Source organism: Heterocephalus glaber, unplaced genomic scaffold (genome assembly GCF_053883595.1).
Source record: "Heterocephalus glaber isolate CG9 unplaced genomic scaffold, H.glaber_assembly_v1.0 deba00001719, whole genome shotgun sequence".
NCBI classification, from domain to species: domain Eukaryota; kingdom Metazoa; phylum Chordata; class Mammalia; order Rodentia; family Bathyergidae; genus Heterocephalus; species Heterocephalus glaber.
This window is the reverse complement of record NW_028258432.1, coordinates 129,468-157,142: the sequence shown is the minus strand read 5'-3', so window position 1 is coordinate 157,142 and position 27,675 is coordinate 129,468. Positions and strand designations below refer to the sequence as shown.

Here is a 27,675-nt window from a genome sequence, read left to right as displayed (position 1 = left end):
GGTTTTGTTCATAAAATCTTTTCCTACACCAATGTCTTCAAGGGTTCTACCTAACCTCTGTTCCAACTGGTTCAGAGTTTCTATTTTAATATTTAGATCTTTAAACCATTTCAATTTTAGTTTAGTATATGGCGAGAGATATAGGTCTATTTTTCGTCTTTGGCAAGTTGAAGCCCAATTTTTCCAGCTCCATTTATTAAAGAGGCTATCTTTCCTCCAGTGAGGGTGTTTGGCTCCTTTGTTAAAGATGAGATGACTGAGTGTGTCTGGCATTGTTTCTGCATCTTGTAATCTGTTCCACTGGTCCTCAGGTCTGTTTCTTTGCCAGTACCATGCTGTTTTTATCACAGCTTTTTAGTAGAGTTGCAGTTTGGGGATTGTGATACCCTCTGCCATGTCTCTGTTACCTAGAATTGCTTTTGCTATTCAGGGTCTCTTCTTCCTCCAAATGAATTTTTGGATTGTATTCTCGAGGTCCATGAAGTATGCTGCTGGGATCTCAATTGTAATTGCATTAAATCTATATAGCAGTTTTGGAAGTATGGCCATTTTCACTATATTAATCCTTCCTACCCAGGAGCAGGGGATGTCTGTCCATTTTCTGATATCCTCTTCAATCTCTCTTTTCAGAGTGCCATAGTTTTCAGAGAAGAGGTCTTTGATTTCTTTCGTTAGGATGATTTCTAGGTATTTCAGTTTTTTGGCTGCTATTGTGAAAGGAATAATTTGCCCTATTTCTCTCTCAGTGAGTCTGTCATTGGTGTAGAGGAAAGCTATTGATTTTTGTGTGTTGACCTTGTAACCAGCTACTTGACTGAATTGGGTTATTAAGTCTAGAAGACTTTTGGTGGAGTTCTTGTGGTCTTCTATATAGAGTATCATGTCATCTGCAAATAATGACAATTTGACTTCTTCATTTCCTATCTTTATTCCTTTTATTTCTTTCTCTTGTCTAATTGCCATGGCTAATGTTTCTAGAACTATATTGAACAAGAGTGGTGATAGTGGACATCCTTGTCTAGTTCCTGATTTTAGTGTGAAGGATTTCAGTTTTTGACCATTTAGTATGATATTGGCTTTTGGTTTTTCATAGATGGCTTCTATGAGTTTGAGGTAGAGACCATCTATTCCAATATTTTGTAGGGTTTTTATCATAAACGCATGTTGGATTTTGTCAAATGCTTTTTCTGCATCTATGGAGATAATCATATGGTTTTTGTCCTTGGCTCTATTGATATAGTATATTACATTGATTGATTTTTCGTATGTTGAACCATCCCTGCATCCCTTGGATGAATCCCACTTGATCAGGGTGTATGATCTTCTTGATGATCTTCTGCATTCTATTTGCCATTCTCTTATTAAGGATTTTTGCATCTATGTTCATTAGTGAGATTGGCCTATAGTTCTCCTTTTTGGTTGGATCTTTCTCTGCTTTGGGGATCAAGGTGATGCTTGCTTCCAGGAATGAATTTGGGAGGATTGCTTCCCTTTCAATTTCATTGAAGAGTTTAAACAGTAGTGGCAGCAATTCCTCTCTAAATGTCTTGTAGAATTCAGCAGTGAAGCCATCAGGACCTGGGCTTTTCTTTGTTGATAAGTTTTTAATTACATTTTCAATTTCATTGGTTGATATTGGGTTGTTCAGAATTTTTAGGTGGTCTTCATTCAACTTTGGTAATTCATATGTATCTAGGAATCTGTCTATTTCTTCTGTGTTTTCCATCTTATTGGTATATAGGTTCTGGAAGTAGGTTTTTGTTTTGGGGGGTTTTTTTTTGGTACCAGGGATTGAACTCGGGTCCTTGAGCTTGTGCAGCATGCGGTGAAACCACTGAGCTAAATCCCTGGCCTGGAAGTAGGTATTGATCCTCTAGATTTCTGCTAGGTCTGTTGTAATCTCACCCTTTTCATTCCTAATTGCATGGATTTGGGCCTTTTCTTTCCTTTTTCTCATAAGGTTGGCTAAGGGTTTGTCAATTTTGTTGATTCTTTTGAAGAACCACCTCTTGGCTTCATTGATTTTTTTTGTATCATTCTCTTAGTCTCCATTGCATTGATTATTCCTATGATCTTTATAATTTCCTTCCTTGTATGAGCTTTGGGGTTGTCCTGCTCTTCTTTATCTAGAAGCTTGAGGTTCAGCATCAAGTTGTTTAATTGGGCTTGTTCTGTTTTTCTAATATGCATATTCACTGCTATGAATTTCCCTCGTAAGACTGCTTTCATTGTGTCCCATAGATTCTGATATGTTGTACTGTCATTGTCATTTAATTGAAGGAACTGTCTGATTTCTTCTTTAATTTCCTCTGTGACCCATTGGTTATTCAGAAGGGTGTTGTTCAATTTCCACGTGTTTATGAAATTTTTTGAGTTTCTTTTGCTATGGATCTCCAATTTCATCACACTATGGCCTGATAATATACAGGGGACAACTTCAATTCCTTTGCACTTACTTAAACATGTGCTACATGTGAGTATATGGTCTGTTTTTGAGAATGACCCATGTGCAGCTGAGAAGAATGTGTATTCTGATTTTGTGGGCTGGAAGACTCTGTAAGCATCTGTTCAGTTCATTTGTTCAAGAGTTCGATTGAGTTCTAGTATTTCATTACTTATTTTTTGTCTAGTTGATCTATCTATTTGTGATAGTGGGGTGCTGAGGTCCCCCACTACAATTGTATTAGTGCATATATGACTTTTCATGTCTGTTAGTATTTGTTTTATATAGTTGGGTGCACTAGTGTTTGGTGCTTAGATATTTATGATTGTCATCTCTTCCTCTTAGATTCTTCCCTTTCCAAGGATGTAGTGTCCTTCTTCATCTCTCTTAATCAGTGTTGGTTTGAAATCTTCTTGATCTGCCAAGCGGATAGCTACTCCTGCTTTTTTTGGGGTTCCTGTCGCATGCAGTATTGTTTTCCACCCTTTAACTTTCAGTCTATGAGTTTCCTTTTGAATTAAGTGTGTTTCTTGTATGCAGCATATTGTTGGATTTTGCTTCTTGACCCATTCTGCCAGTCTATTTCTTTTGATTGGTGAATTGAGACCATTAACAGTGATGGTTATAACTGAAACATATTGACTTGTCATTGCCATGACTTTTTCTTTTTGTTGGGTTCTCCCCCTTTCCATTTAATTTCTTGTCATGCCAGATGGGTTCATTCTGCTTTGCTTCCTGGGGTTGTGATCCTCAATGTGTGTTCCTAGGATATTGTGTAAAATTCTTTGGAGTGCTGGTTTGGTATTCACGAAGTTCCTAAGGTGCTCTTTGTCATGAAAGTATCTTATTTCTCCATCCATTTTGAAAGATAGTTTTGCAGGGTACATCAATCTGGGTTGGAGGCTGTTTTGTTTTAGGGCTTGGAATATGTCACTCCAAGCTCTTCTTGCCTTGATGGTTTGTGTTGAGAAGTCTGCTGTGACTCTGATGGACTTTCCTTTGTATGTGATTTGTTTCTTTTCTCTAACTGCTTGTAGAACTTTGTTCTTCTTTTGAGTTTCTGGAATCTTAACAATTATATGCCTATGTGTAGATTTTTTTTTTGATCAAGGCTATTTGGAGTCCTATATGCTTCACTTATCTGTATGTCAAGTTCTTTTCCCCTGCTTGGGAAGTTTTCTGCCATTATTTCTGTGAAGAGATTTTTTATGTCATCTGCACTCTCTCCTGTTTCTTCATTGACTCCAGTCAGTGTTATGTTATTCTTCTTTGCATCATCTAGCAGCTGCTGGATTGATTTCTCATGTTCCCTAATAATTTTGAAGCAATTTTTCTTTTCCTGGTCATTAATTGCAATCTTATCTTCCATATCTGAAATTCTGTCCTCACACTGGCTTACTCTGCTGTGTAGACTTTCAGTGGAGTTTTTTTATCTCCTGGAAATCTATTTGCATCTGTTTTATGGATTCCATTTGTTTCTTATGTTGGGATTCCATCATGTTCCTCAGCTCCTCTCTAGATTTATTAATCATGTCTTGCACTAGGAGCACAATTTCTCCTGTTATCTGAGAAATTGTTTCTGATTTCCTTTTTCTCAGATCCCCTTTTGTTGCCAGTTCAGTGGGTCCAGGTGGTTGAGTATCAGAGTTTTCCATCTCATTTCCCTTTGGGGTTGCTGTAGGTGATCTGGAAGTCTGGTTTTGAGACTTATTTACGTGTTTTCTCATTTCGGCTGGGGGTGGGGGCGGGGCGGCGATGCTGTTGGCGCCCTTGCAGCTCACCTTCTCTGAGATGGGAGAGGTGGGACAGGGGCCAGGAGCAGTGGGAGGGATGGTGGCCCGGAAGCCCCTTCTTCTGTGCCAGAAGCAGCAGGATAGAAGGCAGCCCAAAAGCCATTTCTTCTGGGCTGGGAGCAACGGGTGGGATGGTGGCCTGGAAGACCCTTCCTCTGGACCAGGAGCAGTAGGATGGTGACTCAAAAGCCCCTACCTGTGGGCCGGGAGTGGCGGGAGGGATGGTGGCCCAGAAGCCCCTTCTTCTGTACCAGGAGCAGTGGGACGGTGGCTCAGAAGCCCCTTCCTCTGGGTCGGGAACAGCAGGATGGACGGCGGCCCCAAAGCCCTTTCCTCTGGGCTGGGAGTGACGGGAGGCATGGTGGCTGAGATGCCCCTTCCTCTGGACCTGGAGCAGTGGAATGGCAGCTCAGAAGCTCCTACCTCTGGCCTGGGAGTGGCGGGACCTCTTTGAATCTGTTTTATGGATTATATTTCTTCCTATGTTGGGGATTTATAATTTTCATAATTTTCCTAAGTCCCTCTATTTTTTTTTTATTTGCATCTATTCTAGATTCACTAACCATGTTCTTTCTCGTGGTCATCATCTCTTAATTATCTAAGAAAGTACTTCTTATTTGATTTTTGCTAAAACATCTTTCATCTGCTTTACTTCCATTGTTACAATTTTAGGGAATTCACGTGGTTGATTTTTTTATTGTTCCACCTCATGGCCCTCTGAGTTTGCCTTGGGTAAACTAGACTTCTGCAGTTGCATCTTGCTTCTGTGTCTTCTCATTTTCTTTTTTCTTTTTTTAATTTAGTTTCTGTGCTGATGCGTATAAGCTGCTTATGGTAGTTAGCTATATTGCTAGTATTCTTAGGAAATTATTATTTTTCAGAGATATCTTTAGGTGTAGGTGGCTTTTGACTTGTGAATTTGATGCAAGACCCTACCTCTTCGATTTATTGTGGATGAGAAGTTGCTGTCTATTTGGCCTGGCCCCTGGTTCTTTGGTACTGGCCCATATTATTATGACCCTCAGGCAATCTCTGTCTTGGCCTATAAGGAAGAACCACTGATTAGAAAATTATGTCATCTTGGCTGAACTAGTACAATTAGTAATAAAAATACAATCGAGCACAGCCTAGAAAATGACAAAGTATGGTAAATATTTGTCACCTTTAACTATATGAAGAAGACTTGTAGTTATCTAACAAAATGTAAAACCAGAAAATAACCAGGCAATTGTATATAGTATATATCCCCTCAATATAGTGATTTTACCTTCAGAGGAGAAGAGTTTAAAAAGGTAAGAGGAAAAAAATAGAGAGCTAGAAGAAGAGGAAGAGATTAGAAGCAAGTCTGAATAACAAAGGAAGATTACACAGGCTTTGGAAAACTTACGAGGAATACAGGAAGGGAAGAAAGAATGGAGAAAGAAACAATAATGGAACAAAACAAAAAAACTAGAAACACTGTTCACACTTATATAAAAGAAAGAACAAAAACATCAAACGCAAATAAAGGAAGAAAAAAATGGACATTTTAGTGTGTCTCCACTGCCACTAGTAGACAAAATGGAAAGAAAAGCCCAGATTTATGTTGGCTGACCCCACCAACCCTGCAATAGAATTACAGTGGGGTAGTGGATAATCCTAGCAAGCCTACGCTTTAAACTTCACTGAAGTTCAGGCTGATCTTAGTTTCTGGCTGTGAGGCTGGGACCTGAGTTGTTTAGGCCACAACACTCCAGGTGACTCTTTCCAGCATGAACTCAGGTCCCTGACCTTAGGTCTCTTCCACAGCTGCACCTCACTCTGACACTGGGAGCCCCATGATGGAATCAAGCCTCTATGACTCTTTGTCCTGAGTTTAGTTTACCCCTTCCCCAAATGGCTGCCAGCCAGTTGCCCTCCCCTGGGGACATTTGAATTGGATTGGAATTCATCAGCTACTGGAGCCTGAAGTGTCCACTGCTTCATTTTACTGATGTGTTTTCTCCATGGAAGCCTCTGGGGTCACTAGAGTCATTGTGCTTCTGCAGGTTCCAGCCACCTCTTCCAAGTTGGAAGGTAAGATTCAAAGAGAAAGCACTGTTTGCCACCTCATTCTTCTGCACCTCACTCTCTTCACTCTCCTCCTGTGCTCCAGTTGTCACTGCAGATACTCACTAGGTTCCAGGGGGCCCCTCCCTCTCTTTGCCACATTTCTATATTCTAGCATCTGGACTCCAAATCATGGAGAGGATGATTTGCTGATGGTAACCACTCTGCCTTCTTCCTGGAATTGTCCTTAAAGTTTTCTTACTGTAACTTGGTGTATAGTTAAAGGAGGAAACCACAGTCATTCCCAGTTACGTGAGTGGAGTGACTTTTATCCACTGTCTATTGACAGCTTTTTCAGGTGCATGAGATAGTATTGCTTGTCCGGTACCAACACCCTGTGGAAGGGTACAATAGGTGCTAAACTGATACAAGTAGGGTTAGAACTTTGTAATTACTCAGTATAGTAGTTAGTATTCATTAGCACAAGAAGGATGACCATATTGTCAACCTCAGATAACAGTAACAGCAGTAAAAGAAGCTGTACCTAATGTTTTAGTGCCTGCTGCCTGTGTAAGCACCATCCAGGGTTGTCACATTTGAACTGACTTATCCTCAAGACCACAACATGACCAAGTAATGTCATCAGATCCCTTTTCAATGATGGAACTGAGGCAGGGAGATTGAGATGACCCATAGCCCAAGGCAAGCTTTGAAGCTTGAGTTCCTACCAAGTACGCTAGCCCCAAAGCTTGGCTGCATGACTTTTCTAACCCCTGTCTTTTGTGCAGTGAGGAGGGAGATGAGGTCATCAGGAGTGGGGTCCAGTTGGTGGGGCTGGAGATTGGAGAGGAGATAAGAGAAATTTCCAGGGTAGCTTCTTCCCTCATTCACCTGCCATGAGAGGAACAGAGGTGACCATGGGCCTTTCCCCTTCATGTTGCTCCTAGCTTGTTAGTTCAGGTATGTATAGGAACCTCAGGCTGCTCCATGCTCATCTCTACTTCAAGCTGACTCACTTTTTCAGAGCTACTTATTTCCAATGGTTTCTTCTTTCCTCCTGGCAACTCAGAGTTGACATACTTCAGGGTCAGTTAAAGATCTCCCTAGTCATTTTGCTTACAATATTATAATCTATGTAATTCTGAACTTGAGAGCATTATGTGCACAATTTCTCCCAGGAAGTAAAGAGAACAGAGTTGTACTCTCAGTTGCATCCGTGCACATCATCATTTGAGGGTCATGCACTTCTAGAGGGAGTGGGCCTTGCCTGAGAGGCCAGCCTCCCACCTCTCAGGCAAGGAAATTGAAGCTCAAAGAAGACTAACAGAGCAACTGGCATAAGGACCTACATGTTTAGAAATTCATTAATGTTATTGGTACATTTTTGATATACAATATGATGACCTTCATCATTGGGAATTTGTATCTTTACATGATGTATCTTGGTTCTTATTTTTCCCCCCATTTCCCTGCCCTCCCTTCAACCCCTCCCTATTTACAAAGACTTTGTTTCCATTTTTTCCTTTATCTCATATTTATCCCTTTCCTTTCTTTCTTATCTCTACCCCTCCCACTTCTCCTTCCCCTTTGGACCTTTTCTTCCTATTTCACATTATCTATTATACATTTTGATCCTTATTTACTCTTTTAGTTTCTCACACCAGAGAAACTATTTGGTATTTACACATGTGTGTCTTATTTATTTCACTTAAGATTATGTCCTTAATGTAAATCCATTTAGCTATAAATGTCTCTAGTTTCTCACTCTTTATGGCTGAGTAGCACTCCATTTTAAATATTAAAAAACTCCACATTTTCTTTATCCAGTCTCCAGTTGATGGGCAATTGGGCTGTTTCCAAGTTTTAGCTATTACAAACTGCTGTTATGAACATAGGTGCACATATATTGCTGTGGTATGATTCTTTTAATTCTCAAAGTTGTTTTTAAATAGATATAGCAAAATTTAATAATTTCATTAAAATTGTCTTTCTGCTTTACTTTTGAAAAAATATGTCCTATATGTAAAGAGATTTATAAATTATACATCAAGCAGATCTTAGCCCAGGTGATATTTGAACATACCCTTTATGGCTGAGTAATCCAGCATTGTGTAAATACCACATTTTTTTTAATCTACTCATCTGTAGCACATCTGGAACACTTCCATTGTTTGGCATTTGTAAATAATGCTGCTGTGAACATGGGCATGTGTATATTTCTAAAGTATGAAGTCTTTAACTCTTTGAAGAATTTACCTACAAGGGGGATACCTGGGTCAAATGGAATTTGTAATTTTTGTTTTTGAGGAATCTCCACACTGATTTCCATAGCAGTTGCTCTACTTTACATTCCCATCAAGAGTCCAGAAGATACTATCCCCATTCTCACCACCGTTTCTAGTTTTTAGGGTTCTTGATGATTCTACCTTTTCATCCCATGCAGACTCACAGCTTTACCTCCCCAATCCTCTGTCATTCCTTTGTCTGAACTTTAAGATTCTTAACTTTTATTCCTTCTTGACAAAATGCTAACATTGTTGATCTTAGCTTCTGATCTTTTAGGGCAACACATTCTTCTTGAAGAGCATGAATTTTAATTTCACAAATGCTACCTTCCACTCTCTGGAGAATGTGAGTTGGGAGTTGGATGGAGGGATTTGTGGCTGCATCTAGCCTTGTGAATCTCTACATTTAGCAGCCACATCACCTAGCTGCACATTTCTGAACTTTCATGCTGCATCTCATGTTTGTGGGACTTCTCCCTCACACTGCTAGTCAGTCATCAGGTCTGGTTGATGGTTTTTGTGTTGTTATTCAAATAAATAATTTCCTTCTCTTTCCCATGAAAGACAGGCCTCATTCTACTGCCCATAACTAATTCATCTCCTCTCCTCCTATAGCCCTGTGCTTGTCACTGTCGGAACCGAGCTTGGCTTGGCCAGGCATCCACCTGAGCCCAGGACCTGCCTCAGAGTTCTCCAGAGTGCATTTTATAAAACTCAGAGCTGTGGGTAGTTATGAGTAATGCTGTCAAATAAACTCCTATGATTGATGCACCAGGAAAAAGCAGGTTAGGTAAATGCAAGTACATTTCCTTGCCTTGTAGGGGCCTTTTCATGCAGTGGGCCTGGTAAACTTATGGGAGGCTGAGGAGATCCAAAATATCTTCCCAATTAAGTTGAACTTCAGAGCATTTAAAAATCTCTACTTATTTTTGCAGTGCAACAGGAAGGGTTGATGTTTCATAGGAAGCACTTGAAGAAATGTTGGCTCTTTAGAATTGTTTAACTTCTCAGGCTTCCAGCACATCTAGGAAAATTTGTTTAGACAATATGAGTGTGTTACATCTTCTGGAGAAAGGCCCCACTCTGGCCAGCTTGGTTGCCCATTTCGGCAAGCTGCCTTCCCTCCTGTGTCTCTGACTTGCTGATATTTTTCTTTTGGCTTAGAATGCTAACTCTACTATATACCTAGTCAGTATTTTATATGCCTTTTATAGGCCAACTCACTCACACTGTTCATCTATCTGTACTTGATATGTCTTTATAGGCTTGTTCAACTTGTTTATCCAGCAGTACCTATCTCTCTGCTGAATTTGCACAGCATTAACACTAAATTAACAATGATAATCTCTCTAAGGATCTGTGATGCTCATGACATTTTCTCAGTGATCCTGCAAAGGAGTTGCAATTAAATCAATGTGAAACATGAACAAGTGATATAGAGCATTGATGGCACTCAGTGGCAAGAACAGCATTCCAACCCAAGATGCTCTTCAGAGAAAAATACTCAAAGTTTGCAAAACTCTAAAGGGGGCTTTCATTTTGGAAGGCAGGTTACCTTAAGATGTGTGTTAGCTTTCCCACCCCTGGGACACAATATTGGACACCCACAACTTACAAGAGGAGAGATTTTATTTGGCTTATAGTTTCTGGTGTTCCATACAGGGAGGCTGGCTCCAAGGCAGGAGCATCATGGTGGAAGGGTGTGGTGGAACAAAACTGCTCTGCTCATGGCAACTGGGATGCAAAGCAGGGGAACAGTGCTAGAGAGGAAGGGGTCAGGGACCAGATGTAGACTCCAAGTCATATCTGCATGACCCACCCAGACACAGCCACAAGTGCACTCCTCTAGTTCCCTGGGTGGGCCCCAAAGTCAATCAGGTTTATCGTTAAGCCTAACATTCACAACATGTTAAAATAAAATATATAGTGACCTTTGTTGTCTGTTCTGATAAGTCTTGGCCTGAAATCCACTTTGTCTGAAAATAGGATAGCTACTCCTGCTCTTTTCCTTGTTCTTGTTGAATGAAGTATTGTCTTCCATCCTTTGACTTTTAATCTTTGAATTTCCTTTTGAATGAAACATGTTTCTTGCATTTAGCATATGGTTAGATCTTGTTTCTGCCAATCTGTTTCTTGTGGTTCCTGAACGGAGATAATTAACAATGATTGTTATAGGCGATAGGTATTCATTTATCCTTGTCATTGTATTATTTTTCTGTTGTGAGGTCCCTTTCTTTCTCTTCTACTTACTTGCCTTAACTGGTGAATTCATTGTTGGGCGTATTCAAATTGGTGTCTTCATTGTCTCTTTCTAGAATACCCTTCAGAAATTTCTGGACTATTGGTTTTGTTATAGAGTGAGCAAGTTGGAATTATAGAGATGTGCCACACCGAGCCAAATTGAGTCCTTTATTACTGTCAAAGCTGGCGATTGACAGTGGCTCATGTCAGAGAAACTCTGGACCAAGGAAAAGCAGCTGCTGGGGTCTTTCCAAGTGGCTCTTCTAATTGGGGAGGGCTCAGGGAAGGGGTGCAAAAACAGAATTTCACAGGAGCAGAACTTTGCTAAGTCAGTGGGGGTCAGGGGAAGTTTCACACAGTTCAGTTGAAACAAAATATCGCACAGGTGTGGAGTATCCTGTTGACAAGTTTATAAAGATAACAGTTGCAGATTGCTCTTCCAAAAGGTCACAAAGATAACATGTATTTGCAGAATCACACAGGATATGGCCATCTTTTATGCATTAGCTGAGGGAACTCAGAGGAAAGAGAAGGTGAGCACCCGGAACCACTTGACTTTACACAAATGGAGTCAGGTTGGCCATCACAATTTGATGACCATTAAGTTTTTCAGGTGTTCTTTATCATGGAAGTATCATATTTCTCCATCGATTCTGAAAGATAACTTTGTACAGTACAATAATCTGGGTTGGATCTTTTTTTCTTTTAGGGCTTGAAATACTTTAAATTTTTCTTGACTTAATTGTTTGTGCTGAGAAGGCTGCTGTGATTCTGATGGGTTTTCCTTTATAGGTGATTTGTTTCTTTGCTCTAACAGTTTTTCATATTCTGTTCTTGTGTTGAATGCCTAGAACTTGACTGTTATATGCCCTGGCATTTTTTTGGATCATGGCTAATTGGGGTTCTATATGCCTCACACATCTGTGTATCAAATTCTTTCTACATGCTTGGGAAGTTTTCTGCTATTACTTCTGTGAACAGATTCTTTTTTTTTTTTTTTTTTTTGGTACCAGGAATCAAACTCGGGACCTTGCACTTGCAAGGCAGGTGACAGAACCAATGAGCTAAACCCGTGGCCCTGTGAACAGATTCTTTATGTCCTTTGTGTTGTCTTCTGTGTTTTCACTGATTCCAATTAATCTTATATTATTCTTCTTTGTATCATCTAGCAGGTGTTGGATTACTCATTCATGTCTGTTGCTATTTTTAAGAAGTCTTTCATTTGTGGATCACCATCCACAACACTGTTTTATAAATCTGAAATTCTGTTTACATTGGTTGATTCTGCTGTGTATGCTTTCAATAGAATTTTTAATTTCCTAGATATCTGTTTGTATCTGTTTTTTGGCATCTGGTTCTTTTTTATGTTGGGCATTCATGGTTTCCCTAAGCTCCTCTCTTTTTTAAAAAAAATCTGTTTCTACTCTAGATTCACTAACCATTTCCTTCATTGTAGTTATTATCTCTTTAATTATCTGTGTGATTCTGTGTTGTTTTTCTCCAGGGACTTCTTTATCTGCTTTGTTATTTTTGCTGCTACCATTTCAGAAATTTCAGCTGGGAAGCTTTTGACTTCTCCCACCTCTATGCCCTCTGAGCTTGCTTTCTGTGAATTGAGTATTTTATTTTATTTTTGGTACTGTCGATCAAACTCTGGACCTTGCACTTGCGAGGAAGGCAGGGTGCCAATGAGCTAAATCCCCTGCCCAAATTGAGTGTTTTAGATTGCATTTTTGCTTCTATGTTTTCTCATTTTCTTTTCTTTTCTTTTTATTTGGGGGCTGGTGTTTTTATTTGTTTTCCACATTGAGGCTTATAAGTTGCTTATGGTAGGTGATTTTATTACTAGCATCAAGATCTCTTTAGATACTTTTCAGAGCCATCTTCTAGTCATAGCTGGATTTTGGCCCTTGAATCTGTCCCCACATCTTACCTCTTCTGTTTGTGAGGGATGAAATGTTGCAGCTTGTTTGGCCTAGCACCAAGTTCTTTGGTACTGGGTTCTTGTGTTGTGTATAGCTCCCAGACAATCTAGGTATTGTCATACAAGGTGGATCAGTTGATCTCAACAGCTATGTCACCTTGGCTAACTTAGAACAATCAGTAATAACTAGAGTATAAAACACAAACTGGAAAATAACAAACTGTAATAATTAATACTTTGTCACCTTTTAACCCTAAATACAAGATTTACAGTTATAGAACGAGATCTAAGAGAAATCAGAAAATTATATAGAGTAAATATCCCATCAATAGAGCAGTTTAGGGGTTTCACCATAAAGCAATATTCAGCCCTAGTAAGATGTATTAACTACCGAAGATTCATAAGTGTAAGTTTTACAGGTATGGCAATATGAACAAAAAGAACAAAATAAATAGATTATGAAAACTAAAGCAATGTTAGATGCGAAGAATGTGATAAGATTGATGTAGGAGGTTCTGTTAAGGAGTAAAGGGAGATTAGTGGTATTATTAGATAACAGTAACAGAAATGACCACCTATGAGAATGATTAGTAACAGGGAGTGGAGATTAAATTAGAGGAAAAGAAAATATAGTAAGGGAACTAGTTGAAAGAGAAAAGTTGAGGAAAGAAAGGGAGAGAGAGAGTAAAAGGAGGGCCTAGTGAAACAAACAAACCAAAGTAATATTAAAGGAGAGGCAAGAAATTGGTGGTAAATCTCCAACCTCCACCAAAAGAAAAAAGAATAGTGAAAAATAAAAAACATGCTAATAATAGTGAAAAAAAGTTCCTATGAATTCTCAGATGAGTGTTTCCTTGCCAGAATCAGTAGTCCTTAATCTTACAAGTCACCTTTCTCCTTGCCCCTCTTTATAGTCTGTGAGTCTGTATGCGGGTTACACAGTTGAAGGGGGCCTCTCTCTGTAGTCCTCTTTTTGTGGCAGCTGTTCAAGCTGGATAACTGGACCAGGGATAGGCATTTTTTTCTGAGGCTCCTGTTGTGGATTCCTTTTGTTTGGGCATCAAATGCTGGTTACCTAGTCTCTATGGGACAGGGTCCCAAAATGTGGAGGCTCCTATGGGCTCTCAGACCTGATTCTCAGTCCTGTGGGAGCTCAGAGGAGAAACAACTCCGCCAAGGACTAATGTAAGCAGATTTCCTCAAGCCCAGTGAGGGTACAGAGTGCTGGGTGGTGTCTCATGGGTGTCTGGAGTACCCAGCAGAATATGCAGCCATGAATCCTTACTGCTTAACCAGGCCAGAGACCTGGCCGATTGTGTTAGGGAGGGACTGTGTCCAGAGCTCTGGCCAAATGCAGGGTAGATGCTTGGAACAACTCGTGTAAACTCTGTTTGCCCAGGACTGGTGGTAGATGTCAGACAGACTCTGGCAGGTCTAGGATTAGAGCAGGGAAGTCAGAGTTTGGTGTGGGCTCAAGCTAGCTTGGGGATTTGCTGAATACTCAAACCAGACCAGTTACCTCTGTGTGCTGGATGAATGTCCTAATTTGCTTGGGATAAACTGCAGGCTTCTAATGATATCTCAGGGGCATTCAGGGTCCAATATTGAAGACTCCCAACACAGGCAGTGGCTGCTCCTTTTTCAGCTCAGAGTTAGAGAATGAATGTGTGAGTGGGTAGAGGGAGCAGCTCCCTGGTCACTCACTGCTGCTGTGTGCTGGCACAAAGTGCTGCCAGGCTGCAGTGTCCTCTTTTGGGAGGGAAGACTATGAGGACAGGGACCCAAATACCGCAAGTCTATCCTGGTGGCTTAACACTACAGTTCCAGTTGGATCTGGCCGGCCATTTGAGAACGTCTCACAATGGCAGTTCCTGTGTTGAGTACAAGCTGAGGCCCCCAGGCAGTCCTGTTGGATTGCATTGTCTCTTTTAAACTCCTATGCGTGTGTTTTGTTTGATCGACAAGTCTCTTCTTTCAAATTATTTTTTTGTAACAGGGTTTATGTCCCTCCCCTTCTTTCAGTTACCTGTGTTTTTAGTTGATCTCTGAGTCCCTCTGAAGTGACTCTTCCGCTGTTCAGCCATATTGGGTCCCCTACTATCTCATGTGTTCCTTAATACATTCACTCAATTAAACTCCTATATCTAAAAATTCTTTATTTTTTTAGTATAAATGTGGACAAGGAAAACTAGTTAGAACAAGTAATTTAGTAAATCTGAAATGTACGAGATTTGTATGAAGCCCCATGAAATTGGCATGTGAGATGACTTAAAGTTCATAACACAAATGACATTCTCCAAACACCCTGGAAACTGAAAGCACTTATTCACGCTGGATCTTATCAGTCACAGTCACGTCAGGGCAGTTTTCACATCCTCCCTGTGCCAGAGCTATCCTTCCTTTTTCTGGATCAATCCTTCCTGCAGAGTGGTGGACATTTGTTAGATCCCCATCTTACGCTCCTAACCTGTTGTGCTTACTGTGGTTGTTATTCTTCACCCAACTTGATTGGAAATTGCTCTTTTATGACAGTTCTTTCATCCTTTGGCCTAAGTTCCCTACATTAATTCTTTATTTTCTTGGTCATTCATGCTCCCTTGGAAACAGATAAAAAGCTTTAAGTGGGGAACAAACAAGTGTCAAATTTTGTTGTAAAAAAAGGACTTAATTTTTTATTAAAATATTTAAGGTGCCTCAGAATGCAGAACATTAACTTGGTCTCATAAATATATGAATTAATGCTATATTGGAGTGAGAATTTATTGAAATTTCTTAAAAATGCTAAATGATGAGCTTTGCATTTTTTAAAATCCAACTTTGTGTTGGCACTTAGATAAAAATATAAGAAACTTGAAAATTATGATGATCTATAATTATTAACTTCATCAATAATTTTTTCCTGACATGACTAATCATGGATATGTTTGACAATTCTGTTTATTTGTCCTTATTGAATATGTGAAAGTTGAACATTGTAATTTTCTTCAGAACCATGAGTAATGTTCAGTGGTTCTAACTTTTTTGAGTTAGTTAGGAGGCTGAGGGAAGAAGGTAACAAGTTTGAGCCCAGGTTCAGCAACTTAGCAACTTAACAAGACCCTGTCTCAAATTTTTAAAAATGAAACTAATACAAATATTTTGGTGTTGTACCATCGAGTTCACTGTCATTCATTTACTTATGTGCTTCATTAGCCCTTGTTTATGTGGGTCATAGAGTATGGCTGGTTCATAAGTGTCTGAGTTCAGTTTCTTCACTGAAGCTTGTCAAGGCTGCAAAACACAAGATGTTGTAAAAGTTCAGCAACATTATAAATAACTTTTAAAAATAGACTCACCTGAAGTATTATATGAAAAAGGCCTTTTAAAATGCCCCAATGTCTTTTTCTTCTCTCCCAAGTTATTTCCCTTAGAATATCCCTGCTTGGGCTTTGCCTTATCTGCTGTCCCCGCCAGTGGACTGCAGGGACCCTGCTGTCTGTCCACATGCTCCCTTGGTTGTGACTCCATTCTTCTTCTCTCTCACCCATCCACAGAGCCTGGAGTCTGCACGGTGTTTGGAGACCCTCACTACAACACTTTTGATGGCCGGACCTTTAACTTTCAGGGCACTTGTCAGTACGTGCTGACCAGAGACTGCTCCTCCCCTGCCTCGTCCTTCCAGGTGCTGGTGAAGAATGATGCCCGGCGGACACACTCCTTCTCCTGGACCAAGTCGGTGCAACTAGTTCTGGGCTCGGGCACCGTCAGCCTAGAGCAGCACCTGGCCGTGCGCTGGAATGGCTCCCGTGTGGCCCTGCCCTGCCATGGGCCCTACTTCCACGTGGACCTGGATGGCTACCTGCTGAAGGTGACCACCCGAGCAGGTGGGGCCCCACCCTGGGCATCTGCTCCCCCTGCTCTTGCAGGTCTATCTCCTTCCACCCAGAGATACCACCAAGAGTTGTGCATCACTGCATGGAGACTGGCAACTGGGCACAGTGGCCCTGTAATCTTCATACACCCAGAACCCTACCATCCTCATTCTAGAAATAGTAGCTGTGCTCTGCAAATAACTTCTTTCTCCAATTTTGTTGCTACCTTAGGTCACTGATGTCTAGTTTGGAATTGTCAGGGTCACTCTTAGCTCAGCTAGTTATGTGTGGTTTCACATCTGGAGAGGAGACAGAGTTTCCTTGTTAACATCTTAGCAAGACCTGTCTCAAAATTTTAAAAGGGGCGGAGGATGTAGTTCAGTGCAAAAGGCTTGAGTTCAATCACTAGTATGGGGTGGATGGAGGAAAGAAACAGAAATGTCCACATCAGAAAGGCTTTTTCTTGTTGCCTCTGCATGCATTGGGTCACCTAATCTAGCTTATCTGTCCTGTGCTGAGGAGAATGAGGCTGCCACTCATGGGTGTATAGATGGGGGGATAGGACCATGTGTGACCAGCAATCCTGTCCAGCCTAGACACTGGCCAAGAAAGCCATCACCCTGATGACCAGAACCACTGTCTTCTGCTGAGGATGCCGAAGCTGGCTTTGAAAGTGTGTCCCTCCGTGGGATCTTGGACAAGTGGAGCTGCTGGATAAGACCTCTCTAGCACCTGATATTGCATCCTGCATTTCCACCCTTAGGGACCCCCAGGCCATGCTTGTCCACGGCTGCTAGGTTTCCACAAGGCTCAAGTCTTTCTCTGCTAAGGGTGCCTAAAAATATTTAGAAGCAGAACCCAGTCCCTGCTTGTCAGCCCCAGAGACCAAGTCCTGGTCATCTTTATACTTTAGGATACTATGTTATGGTTCTGTGTGAGTCGTGTTTGCTGGTTGGATATTGGGTTATGTGTTCTGGTGGCTGCTGTTTTTATTTAAGCATCATGATACTGTAAGGAAATCAGCTTGCTGACTGCTTTCTTATAGATGAAAATTTGGCAGCATGAAAGCATTCATTGAGTTCCAATTTCCTTAGGTAATATAGTCACAAGGGGAAGTGTTTGATAGAGCAGGCACTTTTGAGGATTCATGGAGGCTGTTTCTGCTCTACCTCCAGAACCCTGCTAATTGTTTCAGTTCAAGCCAAAATATATTTTGATAAATTGATTTGAGTCCTTAATATGCCCACTTAGTAAAGAAAGGCAAGAAGCCAAGCACAGCCCTGGGAGCTTTTAGTTAGCAAGTACGTCAGTGTTTCACTGAAACAATGTAAAGCATTAATGTATTCAAACATTCAGCAATGGACCAGGGATTTAGCTCAGTGATTTTGCCCCCTGCTGCGCAAGCACAAGGACCTGAGTTTGATCCCTGGTACCAAAAAGAAAAACATTCAGCAAAGGGGAAAATTTTCCATTCTTCACGTCACACATAGGCAGAACTCGTCTCATGGGTTCTAGAGGGATTAGACATTCTCAGAAAATTCAAACACCTGTTCTTCTGTCCAGAGGACATCCACTCTGCAAATGTAGTCCCTGTCTTAGTCTGTTAAAGCAGGCAGCGCTTTCCAGCTCCCCTGTAAAATGTGCCCAAGATGACCTGGTGTTACATGGCACTAGTTAGAAGCACCTTATCTTTCTGTCTGCAAACCAGACCACCACAGTGGATTCTACCAATGCAGAAATGATTGAGCACAGCCCAGTTCTCCAAGGTGTCCTTGTTCCCTCAAGATTACAGTACTAAAAGCCCAGAAGGTTCAGTGCTGTTCCATGCACAAGTGGCAAAGCCTCATGGAATAAGCCTGTTCTTTGCAATTATTCCATGTTGTAAAAATAAGCAAAAGGGCAAGGCTGCTAAGAAAATAATGGATCACAAATATCATAATTAGATTAGTGAATTTAACTATTCTGGTATTATACTAAAGTTTTATAACTTCTTTTATTTTAACATCTCTCTTTCCATGATGCAAGTAATTTTTATGGTACTCTCCACACCCAGCTGGACACTGCATCCAGGTCATACAAGCCTTCTGCTTCTTGGGAGGAGCTTTGTTCCTCTGGGCACTCTGCTTACTCTGTCCTCATCCTTTGAGTGTAACAACTTGTTTTCCAGACAATCACATTTCTACCCAGGTCTGGTAATCTCTGTTTCTGCCCCCTAGGGTTGTCTTGTCTTCTTTTTATCATCTATCAATTGTCTATTTAAAATGTCACAGCATTTCCTAGAATGTTCTTCCTCCATAGATTCCTTGTTTTGTTTTATAAGCTTGTATGATCAAAGGGGAATGTCCTCAAAATAGTGACTTCAAGGCAGCCTGAAGCTGGAAAACAGGAGGCAAAGGAAAAGACTCCTTACTCAGTGGCTGATGGACTCAGCCTTCAGGATGGAATTATCTGGTAGAGCCGTACAGGTGGCTGTGTAGTTTGCATGGAATTAGGCCTTGCTGCTTATCCTCCAACAACTGGCAGTGGCCAAGGCTTAGATTTAGAATTGAATACCCCACCACACACTGGCCCCAGCTCTCAGGACTTAGCAAATTATTTTTTAAAAATATTTCCTTTCTGCAGTCTATGCACCTCATCAACTCTAACTGAAAGTCTTACATCAGATCACCTGAAGGCATTGGCTTATGATTAACATGGGTTTTAATGTTATTTTTGGTAGAACAGTACACTGGAACCCTTCCCCCACTGTGATATGAAATGCAATGAGGAACACTACTCATTTTTACATGTCACTGTGGTACATCTTCAGATTTTGCATCTCCTCTCTCTTTTAAGTGGGCAGCCACAAAACCATTAGTAATAAGAAAGAAAAGCAAAGCAAATAACATTACAAAATACAAAAACATCCACACAAACAACATCAAACCAGACTAGCAGTCTGCAGCCAGGTCATACAGTTGAAGAGTGAAGAACAAGATGACAAAACATTCACTGCCAAGAAGGGAAAATGGGAAGTCCTTTCCTAAAGCACAAGGAACATGGCTGCTGCTCACATCCCCTGAGGAGCATATGCTTCAGCTTTAACCTTCTGCCTCTGCCAGTTGTTTCTACCCAGTTTCCCATGCTGAGAATTGGAAAATGCAGCCTACCTGTGGAAAGGACCATCGTCAACCCCTCCAACACTTCCACAATGTGTCCCTCTCATAAGACGCCAATTTAAAATATCACTTGGAAAAGCAAGTCCCTTGATTACCACTTACTAGCTTGTTTTGTTTTGTTTTGCCTTGCCTTCATGACTGCAATCTTCTTTGCATGAATTTTACTCTGGAGGAAGGTAAAAGTATTCACAGAAACACATATGTAAATGGTACAACAACAGGCAAAGACACTAGACTAGAATAAATCACTTCTCACCTACATAAAGCCTAGCATCAGTCTGTGAAAATCCTCTTGGTGTTATAACAAAGAGGAGAAAGGCGAGTGATGATAATTTGTAAATTATTCTCTTACTCTGAGGACCATGTCTTATGATGAAATGTCATGGGTTTTTGGAAGTGTTCTTTGAAAACATAGATCTATATCCTCTCTTGCCCTTGTGGACCACTGGTCCACTATGAAGGAAGGGCACAACAATTGGCTTGTTCCCTGTGAACTAAATTCCCATGAACTGAGTGGCCCAAAGGCTCACATTTATTATTTCACTGTCAGTCATGAAACTGGAGCTCCTTTGGGTGTAAATTCTCAACTATTTGTGTCACTTGGAAGAACAGTGTTTGCCTGCTGCCTAGGAAAGAGATTTGTAGTATGGAAAATTTTACGACATGGAAAATCTTTGGGATTATGATCTAAAAGTTGATTTTTGTATAAAACTGATTTCCTCCTCTCATTTCTTTTGCTTGTATCTGCCTAACTACAGGCTTCTGAGGCCAAGTTTCTTCTATACCTTGGAGAATATATTATAACCCATTTTATAGTTTGCTTGACTCCTTTAAAATGATTGTCTTAACTAGCAAAAACATCATGTATTTTCTTTGGTTTTGAAGATTTGATGCATCAACATTACAAGGGCAATTCATTTAGTTATTGATTCCATACCATGTGCTGGATGAAGGTAGGAGGACATGGAAATCATTTGCATTCCAGTTGCAGTTGTCAGAATTGACATCACACTCTCACAGAAGACCCATAGGACATTCCAGTAATCTGGCCCTTTTCTCCTTACCTGACCTCATTATTGTCCTCTCTTCAGCTAGTTACTCCCAGGAGACACTTTCCTATGCACTTCTTGTTTCTTACTTTCCAAATCTGTTTAATGTCTTTTCTGAATCCAGCCTCTTCTCCCAACCAAGAAATCTTCTCCACCATTTACCTCGGATTTAGAATGCTTTGGCTTCATACAGGGATTTCTGTATGGAGTTTTCTACTTCTTTCTTGCAAACCCCAGCTTTAAACCTCTAGGTTTCCCTTCTAATAGTCCACCCTGAAAAAACCCTTGTCTTATGCACTTGTGTGGCCATCTTACCACAAGGCCATGGCGCTGGCCTTCTCTCCCCTCAAATTGGTTCAGACTTGGGCAGTGTCATGTCGGTACTTCTTCCTGATGTTACATCACTCTGATGTCCTTGCCTGTGCCAGTCATGTCCTGATGAGATCCATTGCTCTCTCTTTCACTGTCCCTCTCTCTCTCCTTCTCTTCTCCTCCACTTCCCTTGCCTGTATTTCTCCTGTCTCACCACTGCCTTGTCCCCAACTTCTGAACATTTGGTCATCAGCTTAATCTTGGTCTTTTAGGAGCAAGGACAAAGAAAGCCTTCCAGGAGAGGACGTTTTTATTTTTTTAAAGGCTCAGGCCTTCCTTTCTTTTCAGGAAGATGAGAGGGTAAGATTTAAAAATCACAAGGAAGGACCTAAAATGTACCAATGAAAGAATTTAAGCAAAAAATATAAATAAATAAAAGAGACTGGCTCTGGTGCAGTAGCTGTGGAGAAGCCCCAGGGTGGGAAGGTGTGTTGATCTGCTGTGGGTGCCCCATGATGTTCATTCATAGTGAACATTTTTCTTGTGCTGGTGCATAGTTCACGCACTTCCTGGTTGCTGGGCATAGTACTGCAGGGTATCCCAGGAGGAGAGTAGGAAAAGGTTCCCATACAGTTAACACATAGAGAGCTAGAGGAAATATAGTTTGCTTTGTGTTAAACCTCAAGGCTTTGCACCAATATCTCTCCTTGGTCTTGCGCAGTGTCCTCTCATACCATAGCAGAGTGGATCTGAGAGGTTCTTCCTGACCTCTAGTCAGATGGCCTGTGCTGTGTGGCAACAAAGCCTGGCTGACCTCCATGTGACAGAAGTCCCACTGTGCAGAGAGATTGGTGGCTCACATGGATCCTGGACATCCTGGGCTAGTGTGTCCGGAGGAGTATACACATGGTCAGACCAGCTCTCCCACACTTTAGAAGTCAGTTCAGCAAGACAAAAAGGAGCTGTGCTCCCTCTTTCTTGGAGCAAAGAGAGTGTCCTTGATGACCAAAGAACTGGCTGGATGATGAGCACAAAAAGGCTTCTGTCCATTGGTTGGGGCCTTCAAGCCACCTCAAAGGAGTATACCAGGGTTGGATGCCTGGGATGGAAAGAGGAAGGTTTCCCAACAATTCAACCCCTGGAAACTTGGGTCAGTGGTTTGTGTCTCAGGAATAACCATAAAATCATGAAGGAACAAACATGTCCATTTATATGAGTCTTGGCCTTTGCAGATGATGTGTTCAGAACCTTATTCGTATGTTCATTGATTTTATATTCTTATTATACCAAAACATTTGGAAAATTTCCTTTGGCATTTGGAAGAATAATTACATGAGGAAATCGTTGGATAAAGAACTGTCATCTTTATTTCACAATAGTCATTGGATAAATGAAGGCACAGTTTGGACTAACAAAAATACTTTAAGAAAGGGCAAAAATATAAACCCTAGAGTATCGTGGTTGGTCTAAGAGTAGTTGTCTATAGAGGTAAAAATAGGATCACATAAGGTATTATAAAGGCAAATTGTGTACAGTGTAAAATCCTAAGCTCCACAAGCGATGATCTGTATAATTTATGTTCTTTAGTGTAGTGAGATTAAAAGGTAGCTGAGAATTTGGGTAGAACTGTTGTTTTCTTTTGAGAAGGGGATGGTTCTTGTTAGAGGGTATAGTTTGTAAAGATGTCTACATTTGGGGATTTTTAGGGGGTTCAGGAGTGCTTGATCCTGCTTTCCTCTCTTTAGGTTTGGAAATATCTTGGGATGGAGACAGCTTTGTAGAGGTCATGGCTGCTCCTCATCTAAAGGGAAAGCTGTGTGGTCTTTGTGGCAACTACAATGGACATAAACGTGATGACTTAATTGGTAGAGACGGCAGCTTCAAGTTCAATGTGGATGACTTTGCTGAGTCTTGGAGAGTGGAGTCCAATGAATTCTGCAGCCAACCACGAAGGAGACTAGTGCCTGAACTGTGCCATGGGACAGTGAAGGTGAAGCTGCGAGCCCATCGAGAGTGCCAGAAGATCAAGTCCTGGGAGTTTCAGACCTGCCACTCCACGGTGGACTATGTCACATTCTACAGGTAACCTCTATGTTCTGGGGATGAGTGGGTCACAGACCAAGGACAGACTTGACCTTGTGACAGAGTGTATTCAATCTCCTCCCTTGTAAACAAGGGCCCACAGTGAATAGTCCTACTCTGTTCTGTCTAGCCGCTGATCTTGTCCTGAGTCTGCCCCATGTCATGTTCCCAGTTAGGAAATTCTGGGAAGTGTTCCAAGGTGGTCTTCTCTAGGCAACTCTGTATTTTTCAGTGTCTCTAGTTTTCCTGGGAAACTGATGACACTCTGGAGGTTTGTCCAGGATTTTTAGCTTTACTGTTAAGATTGGAAAAGTCTTCCTAAATTCCAACTCAAACCACAAAGGTCTAGGATAGAGTGGCTTGCTAAAGTGAAGTTGGTAATCATCTTGGCTGCCTATGGGTGTTTGTATGAACTTAGTTATTCCAGGCTGAGAAAGACTCCAGATTAGCTCACTGGTCTACCCCAGACCCAAATGCACGTAGTAAATGAGGAAGCAAAGGGAGGAGTCCTTAGTTCTTGGCCAACATCAGACTTTGTTGTAGAGTCAGAGGACTTTAGAAAAGGGCTTAAGTTGGAGGAAATGATTCCATGACCTTTTCTAGCTCTATTTAACCCACTTTCCACACAAAGCCACATGGCATGAAGGAGGCCTAGGTCTGATTTCCATGCTGCCAGGTTGTGCTTGTGGTTTGTGAGTCTTGCCTGGGTGGGCTTCCATTTTCTAGACAATCCTGTGACCTCAAGAGCTAAGGCTGGTGATAGGTATAACCACCGTGGGTGTAGGAAAGGCATGAGATGAACACAGCCCAAAAGGCCTTGTTTAAGTGATTTCCCTGTGCCTCTTAAAATTAGGAAATTGCCATGTTCTTCAGGCACAGAGAGGTTATTTTTACTTTCTAACTGCCACCACTTGATTTCCCCCCATCTCTCATTAAATGTGATCTTTCTTTTATTTGATCTTTGGACATAAAAGATAAAGTTTTATAAAGGCAGCTCCAGGTGGGATAGAAAAAGGAGTGTCCCTGTCACTGCAGATCTCTGAGGATGGCTGTATCTGCCAGACCACTGGGCCCCAAGTCATGCATTTAGCTCCTTCAAGCCATTTTTCTGTTATAATTTGAATTATCTGGGTTCTTTTCTTTCTCTTTCTGATACAAACTCCCAGATTGGCCCTACTCCTTTTCTGTTTCAATTGAGGGATTTCTTAAACATTTTTTGTTATTAGTGTATGTTTAGAATGCATAGTTTCTGGTCATCTTGAGAAATTGGTACATGTATGGAACATGTCTTAATGGGAGACTGAGTTCAGCACCTGGTCAACTCAGGCATCATTAGGAATCTAAACAAATTCACTTGACATTTGCTGGGAAGCAGTAGAATACAATAATTAAGAGCTTTGTGTAATGAGTATGCTGGTGCATGCCTGTAATTCCGGCACCGGGGAGGCTATGGCAGGAAGATCACAAGTTCAAGACCATCCTAGCCTACGTAGCAAGTTCAAGGTTGGCCTGGACTACATAGCGAGGCCATGTCTCAAAGTGTTGGAGTCTCCCCGGGCTCAACACTCAGGTAGGACATGGAACCATGAACAAGTACCTAAGCTCTCTGAACTTCAGTGAGCCTGTCTGTGAAATGGGATACCCAGGATCTGCCTTTCAGTGCTGTCTTAGATTCAGTGAGGTTATTGTTGCTATTGTCATTTCCTCCACTATCGATAGTTGATCAAATAGAGCAAGGCTGCTTTGGGAAGCTCCCTGAAATTTCCAGAACAGATTTGCATTGGACTCTTCTCTTCTCAAAGTAGAATGGAAAGGCAGAGCCTATCCTTTTGGTTTTTATTCTTTCAAAGGGTTATATTGAGAACAAAATTGGAGAGCAGGCTGTAGGGATGAGCACCTTTCTCTAAATTTCTATTTCTACTGCCTTTGGTGAACTAATTAGTGCTATGATCCCCAGATTACAGCAGGAGTGCAATGACGGCATTGGCAGTAGGTGTGAGAATGAGTTCATTCATGAACGAAGGGAATCAGAATTCTCCAGTCAGCTTTGATCCCTTTCTGCCCTTCATACAGAAGCACAGTGGAGGTCATTTGTATGGTCAGGGGCTTGACATGCCCAGTGTGGGTACCTCAAGGGTGGGCTCTTGGTATCTTTGTGCAGGGAGCCCAAAGATGGCATGTACAGGAAGGTGGGATTTTGCTCTGCCTGTTGTGGCTTATGTGTGATGGCAGAGGACCCTTCTTCCACCTGCCACTCTTCCCTGAAAAGGATAGAGCTGTAGGTACTCAGGAGACAGTGCATGATGGTTCTGCCTGCCCTATATCTCTGTTGGAGTTTTAAATCCCCAGAAGGATGCACCCTTGGGCATCAGGAGGGAGGTGGTCTGTGTCACTGGATGCTGGGTGTTTCTCCTCTCCTAGCACATGTGTGGCAGGAGAAGCAAATTTACAAGGTGGAGTGAAGAGCCATTCTCTTCTTAGGGAAAACCAGGAAGGACCAGATCTCAGGGTTTCCAATGAGACTGTAAAGCTGGGAGAGAGGGGGAGGGGAGCCAAGCTGGACCCATTCCTGCTCTGCCACTTTCTAGCCCTGTGACCCTGGTGACCACTGAGTTTCAGGTCCTTTGGTCTGGCATTGCTGACAAGTAGGGCTGCTGCTGTGAGTATGGATGGACAGAGAAGATTACTGAGTGCCATCTGCCCTCGTTCTCCATGTGGCAGTTACCTTTTTGATCATTAGCATCTCTTCTCTCATCAGGAGAACTGATGTGAGATTCCCACCAATGAGGTTTTGGAACAGTTGCACACTGGCAATTGACCTGGCTCTCTCTTATGACACTGAAAGATGAAGGGTCAATAAGGGTTGCATTGCTATTATTTTTTTTATTATTCTTTTATTGGTACATTTTAGGTATACAATACGTTTACATTTATCATTGGGTGTTTGTACCTGTACATGATGTATCTTAGTTCTTATTTTTTTCCCCATTGCCTGTGCAACCTTCACCCCCTTCACCCTTCCCTATTTACATAAATTTTGTTTCCATTTTATTTCTTTTCTCATAATTTTTAATTTCCCTTATTCCCTTTCCCCTTCCCCTCCCATAACCCCTACACCTTTGGACATTTTCCTATTTCAAATTATGAATAATTCATTTTAATCCTTATTTACACTCTCAGTTTCTCACACTAGAGAAACTATTCGGTATTTACACATGTGTGTCCCATTTATTTCACTTAGGAGTATGACCTCAATATGCATCTATTTGGCTATAAATGTCTCCAGTTTCACATTCTTTATGTCTGAGTAGTACTCCATTTTATTTAAAAAAAAATCTTTATCCAGTTTTCAGTTCATGGGCACTTGGGCTGTTTCCAAGTTTTAGCTATTACAAACTGTGCCGCTATAAACATAGGTGCACATATTTCGCTGTGGTATGATTCTTTTAATTCTTTGGGGAAGATCCCCAACAGGGGAATAGCTGGGTCAAATGGAACCTCTACTCCTAGTTCTTTGAGGTTTCTCCATTCTGATTTCCACAGTGGTTGCACCAGTCTGCATTCCCAGCAACAATGGAGAAGGGTTCCTTTCTCTCCACACCCCTGCCAGCATTTGTGATTGGTTGATTTCTTGATAGCAGCCATTCTTTCTGGAGTGATGTGGAATCTCAGTGTTGATTTCCTCTGCATCTCTCAAATGACCAGTGATACTGAACATTTTTTCATATATTTATTTGGTGCTTTTACTTCTTGGTCTGAGAAATGTCTGTTCATTTCAGATGCCCATTTTTGAATTGGGTCTTTGAATTTGGGGGGTCTGATTTTTTCAATTCCTTATATATTATAGATAGTAGACTGTTGTGTGAGGTACAGCTGTTAAAATTTTTTTCCCACATTGTAGGTTGTCTCTTAGCTCTGTTGGTGGTTTCTCTTGCAGTGCATAAGCTTTTTAATATGATGAGATCCCAGTTGTTGATTCTTTCTGCTAGTTCCCATGCTCCTGAGGTTTTATTCATAAAGTCTTTTCCTATGCCAATGTCTTCAAGAGATCTACCTAACTTACCTTCCAGCAATTTTAGTGTTTCTGTCTTAATATTTAGATCTTTAATCCACTTTGATCTTAGTTTAGTGCATGGTGATAGGTATGGGTCTAGTTTTAATCTATGGCAGGTTGAAATCTAGTTTTTCCAACCCCATATATTAAATAATCTATCTTTCCTCCAATGAGTGTAGTTGCCTCCTTTATCAAAGATGAGGTGGCTGAGTATGTCTGGAGTGGTTTCTGCATCTTCCAATCTATTCCACTAATCCTCAGGTCTGTTTCTTTGCCAGTACCATGGTGTTTTTATCATAGTAGCTTTACAGTATAGTTTCAAGTTGGGTACCCAGCCAGGTCTCTGTTGCCTAGAATTGCTTTTGCTGTTCTAGGTCTCTTCTGTTTCCAAATGAATTTTTGGATTGTTTTCTCTAGTTCTGTGAAGTATATTGTTGGAATTTCAATTGGCATTG

At 41.2% G+C, this 27,675-nt stretch overlaps 1 protein-coding gene across 16 annotated transcripts in view; it reads left to right on the top strand.

The window, feature by feature from the left end:
• LOC101717569 (BMP-binding endothelial regulator protein) overlaps positions 1-27,675 on the top strand; it is a 321,597-nt gene that overhangs the window by 174,436 nt on the left and 119,486 nt on the right. For all 16 annotated transcript variants that reach the window (XR_015446606.1, XR_015446605.1, XM_087199424.1 and 13 more), the window contains 2 exons: positions 16,248-16,577; positions 22,830-23,166. Coding sequence is in view for 14 of the 16 variants with exons in the window: in XM_087199424.1 (XP_087055550.1) it covers positions 16,248-16,577; positions 22,830-23,166 (667 nt within the window). In the remaining 2 variants the exon portion in view is untranslated. The remainder of the gene's footprint in view (positions 1-16,247; positions 16,578-22,829; positions 23,167-27,675) is intronic.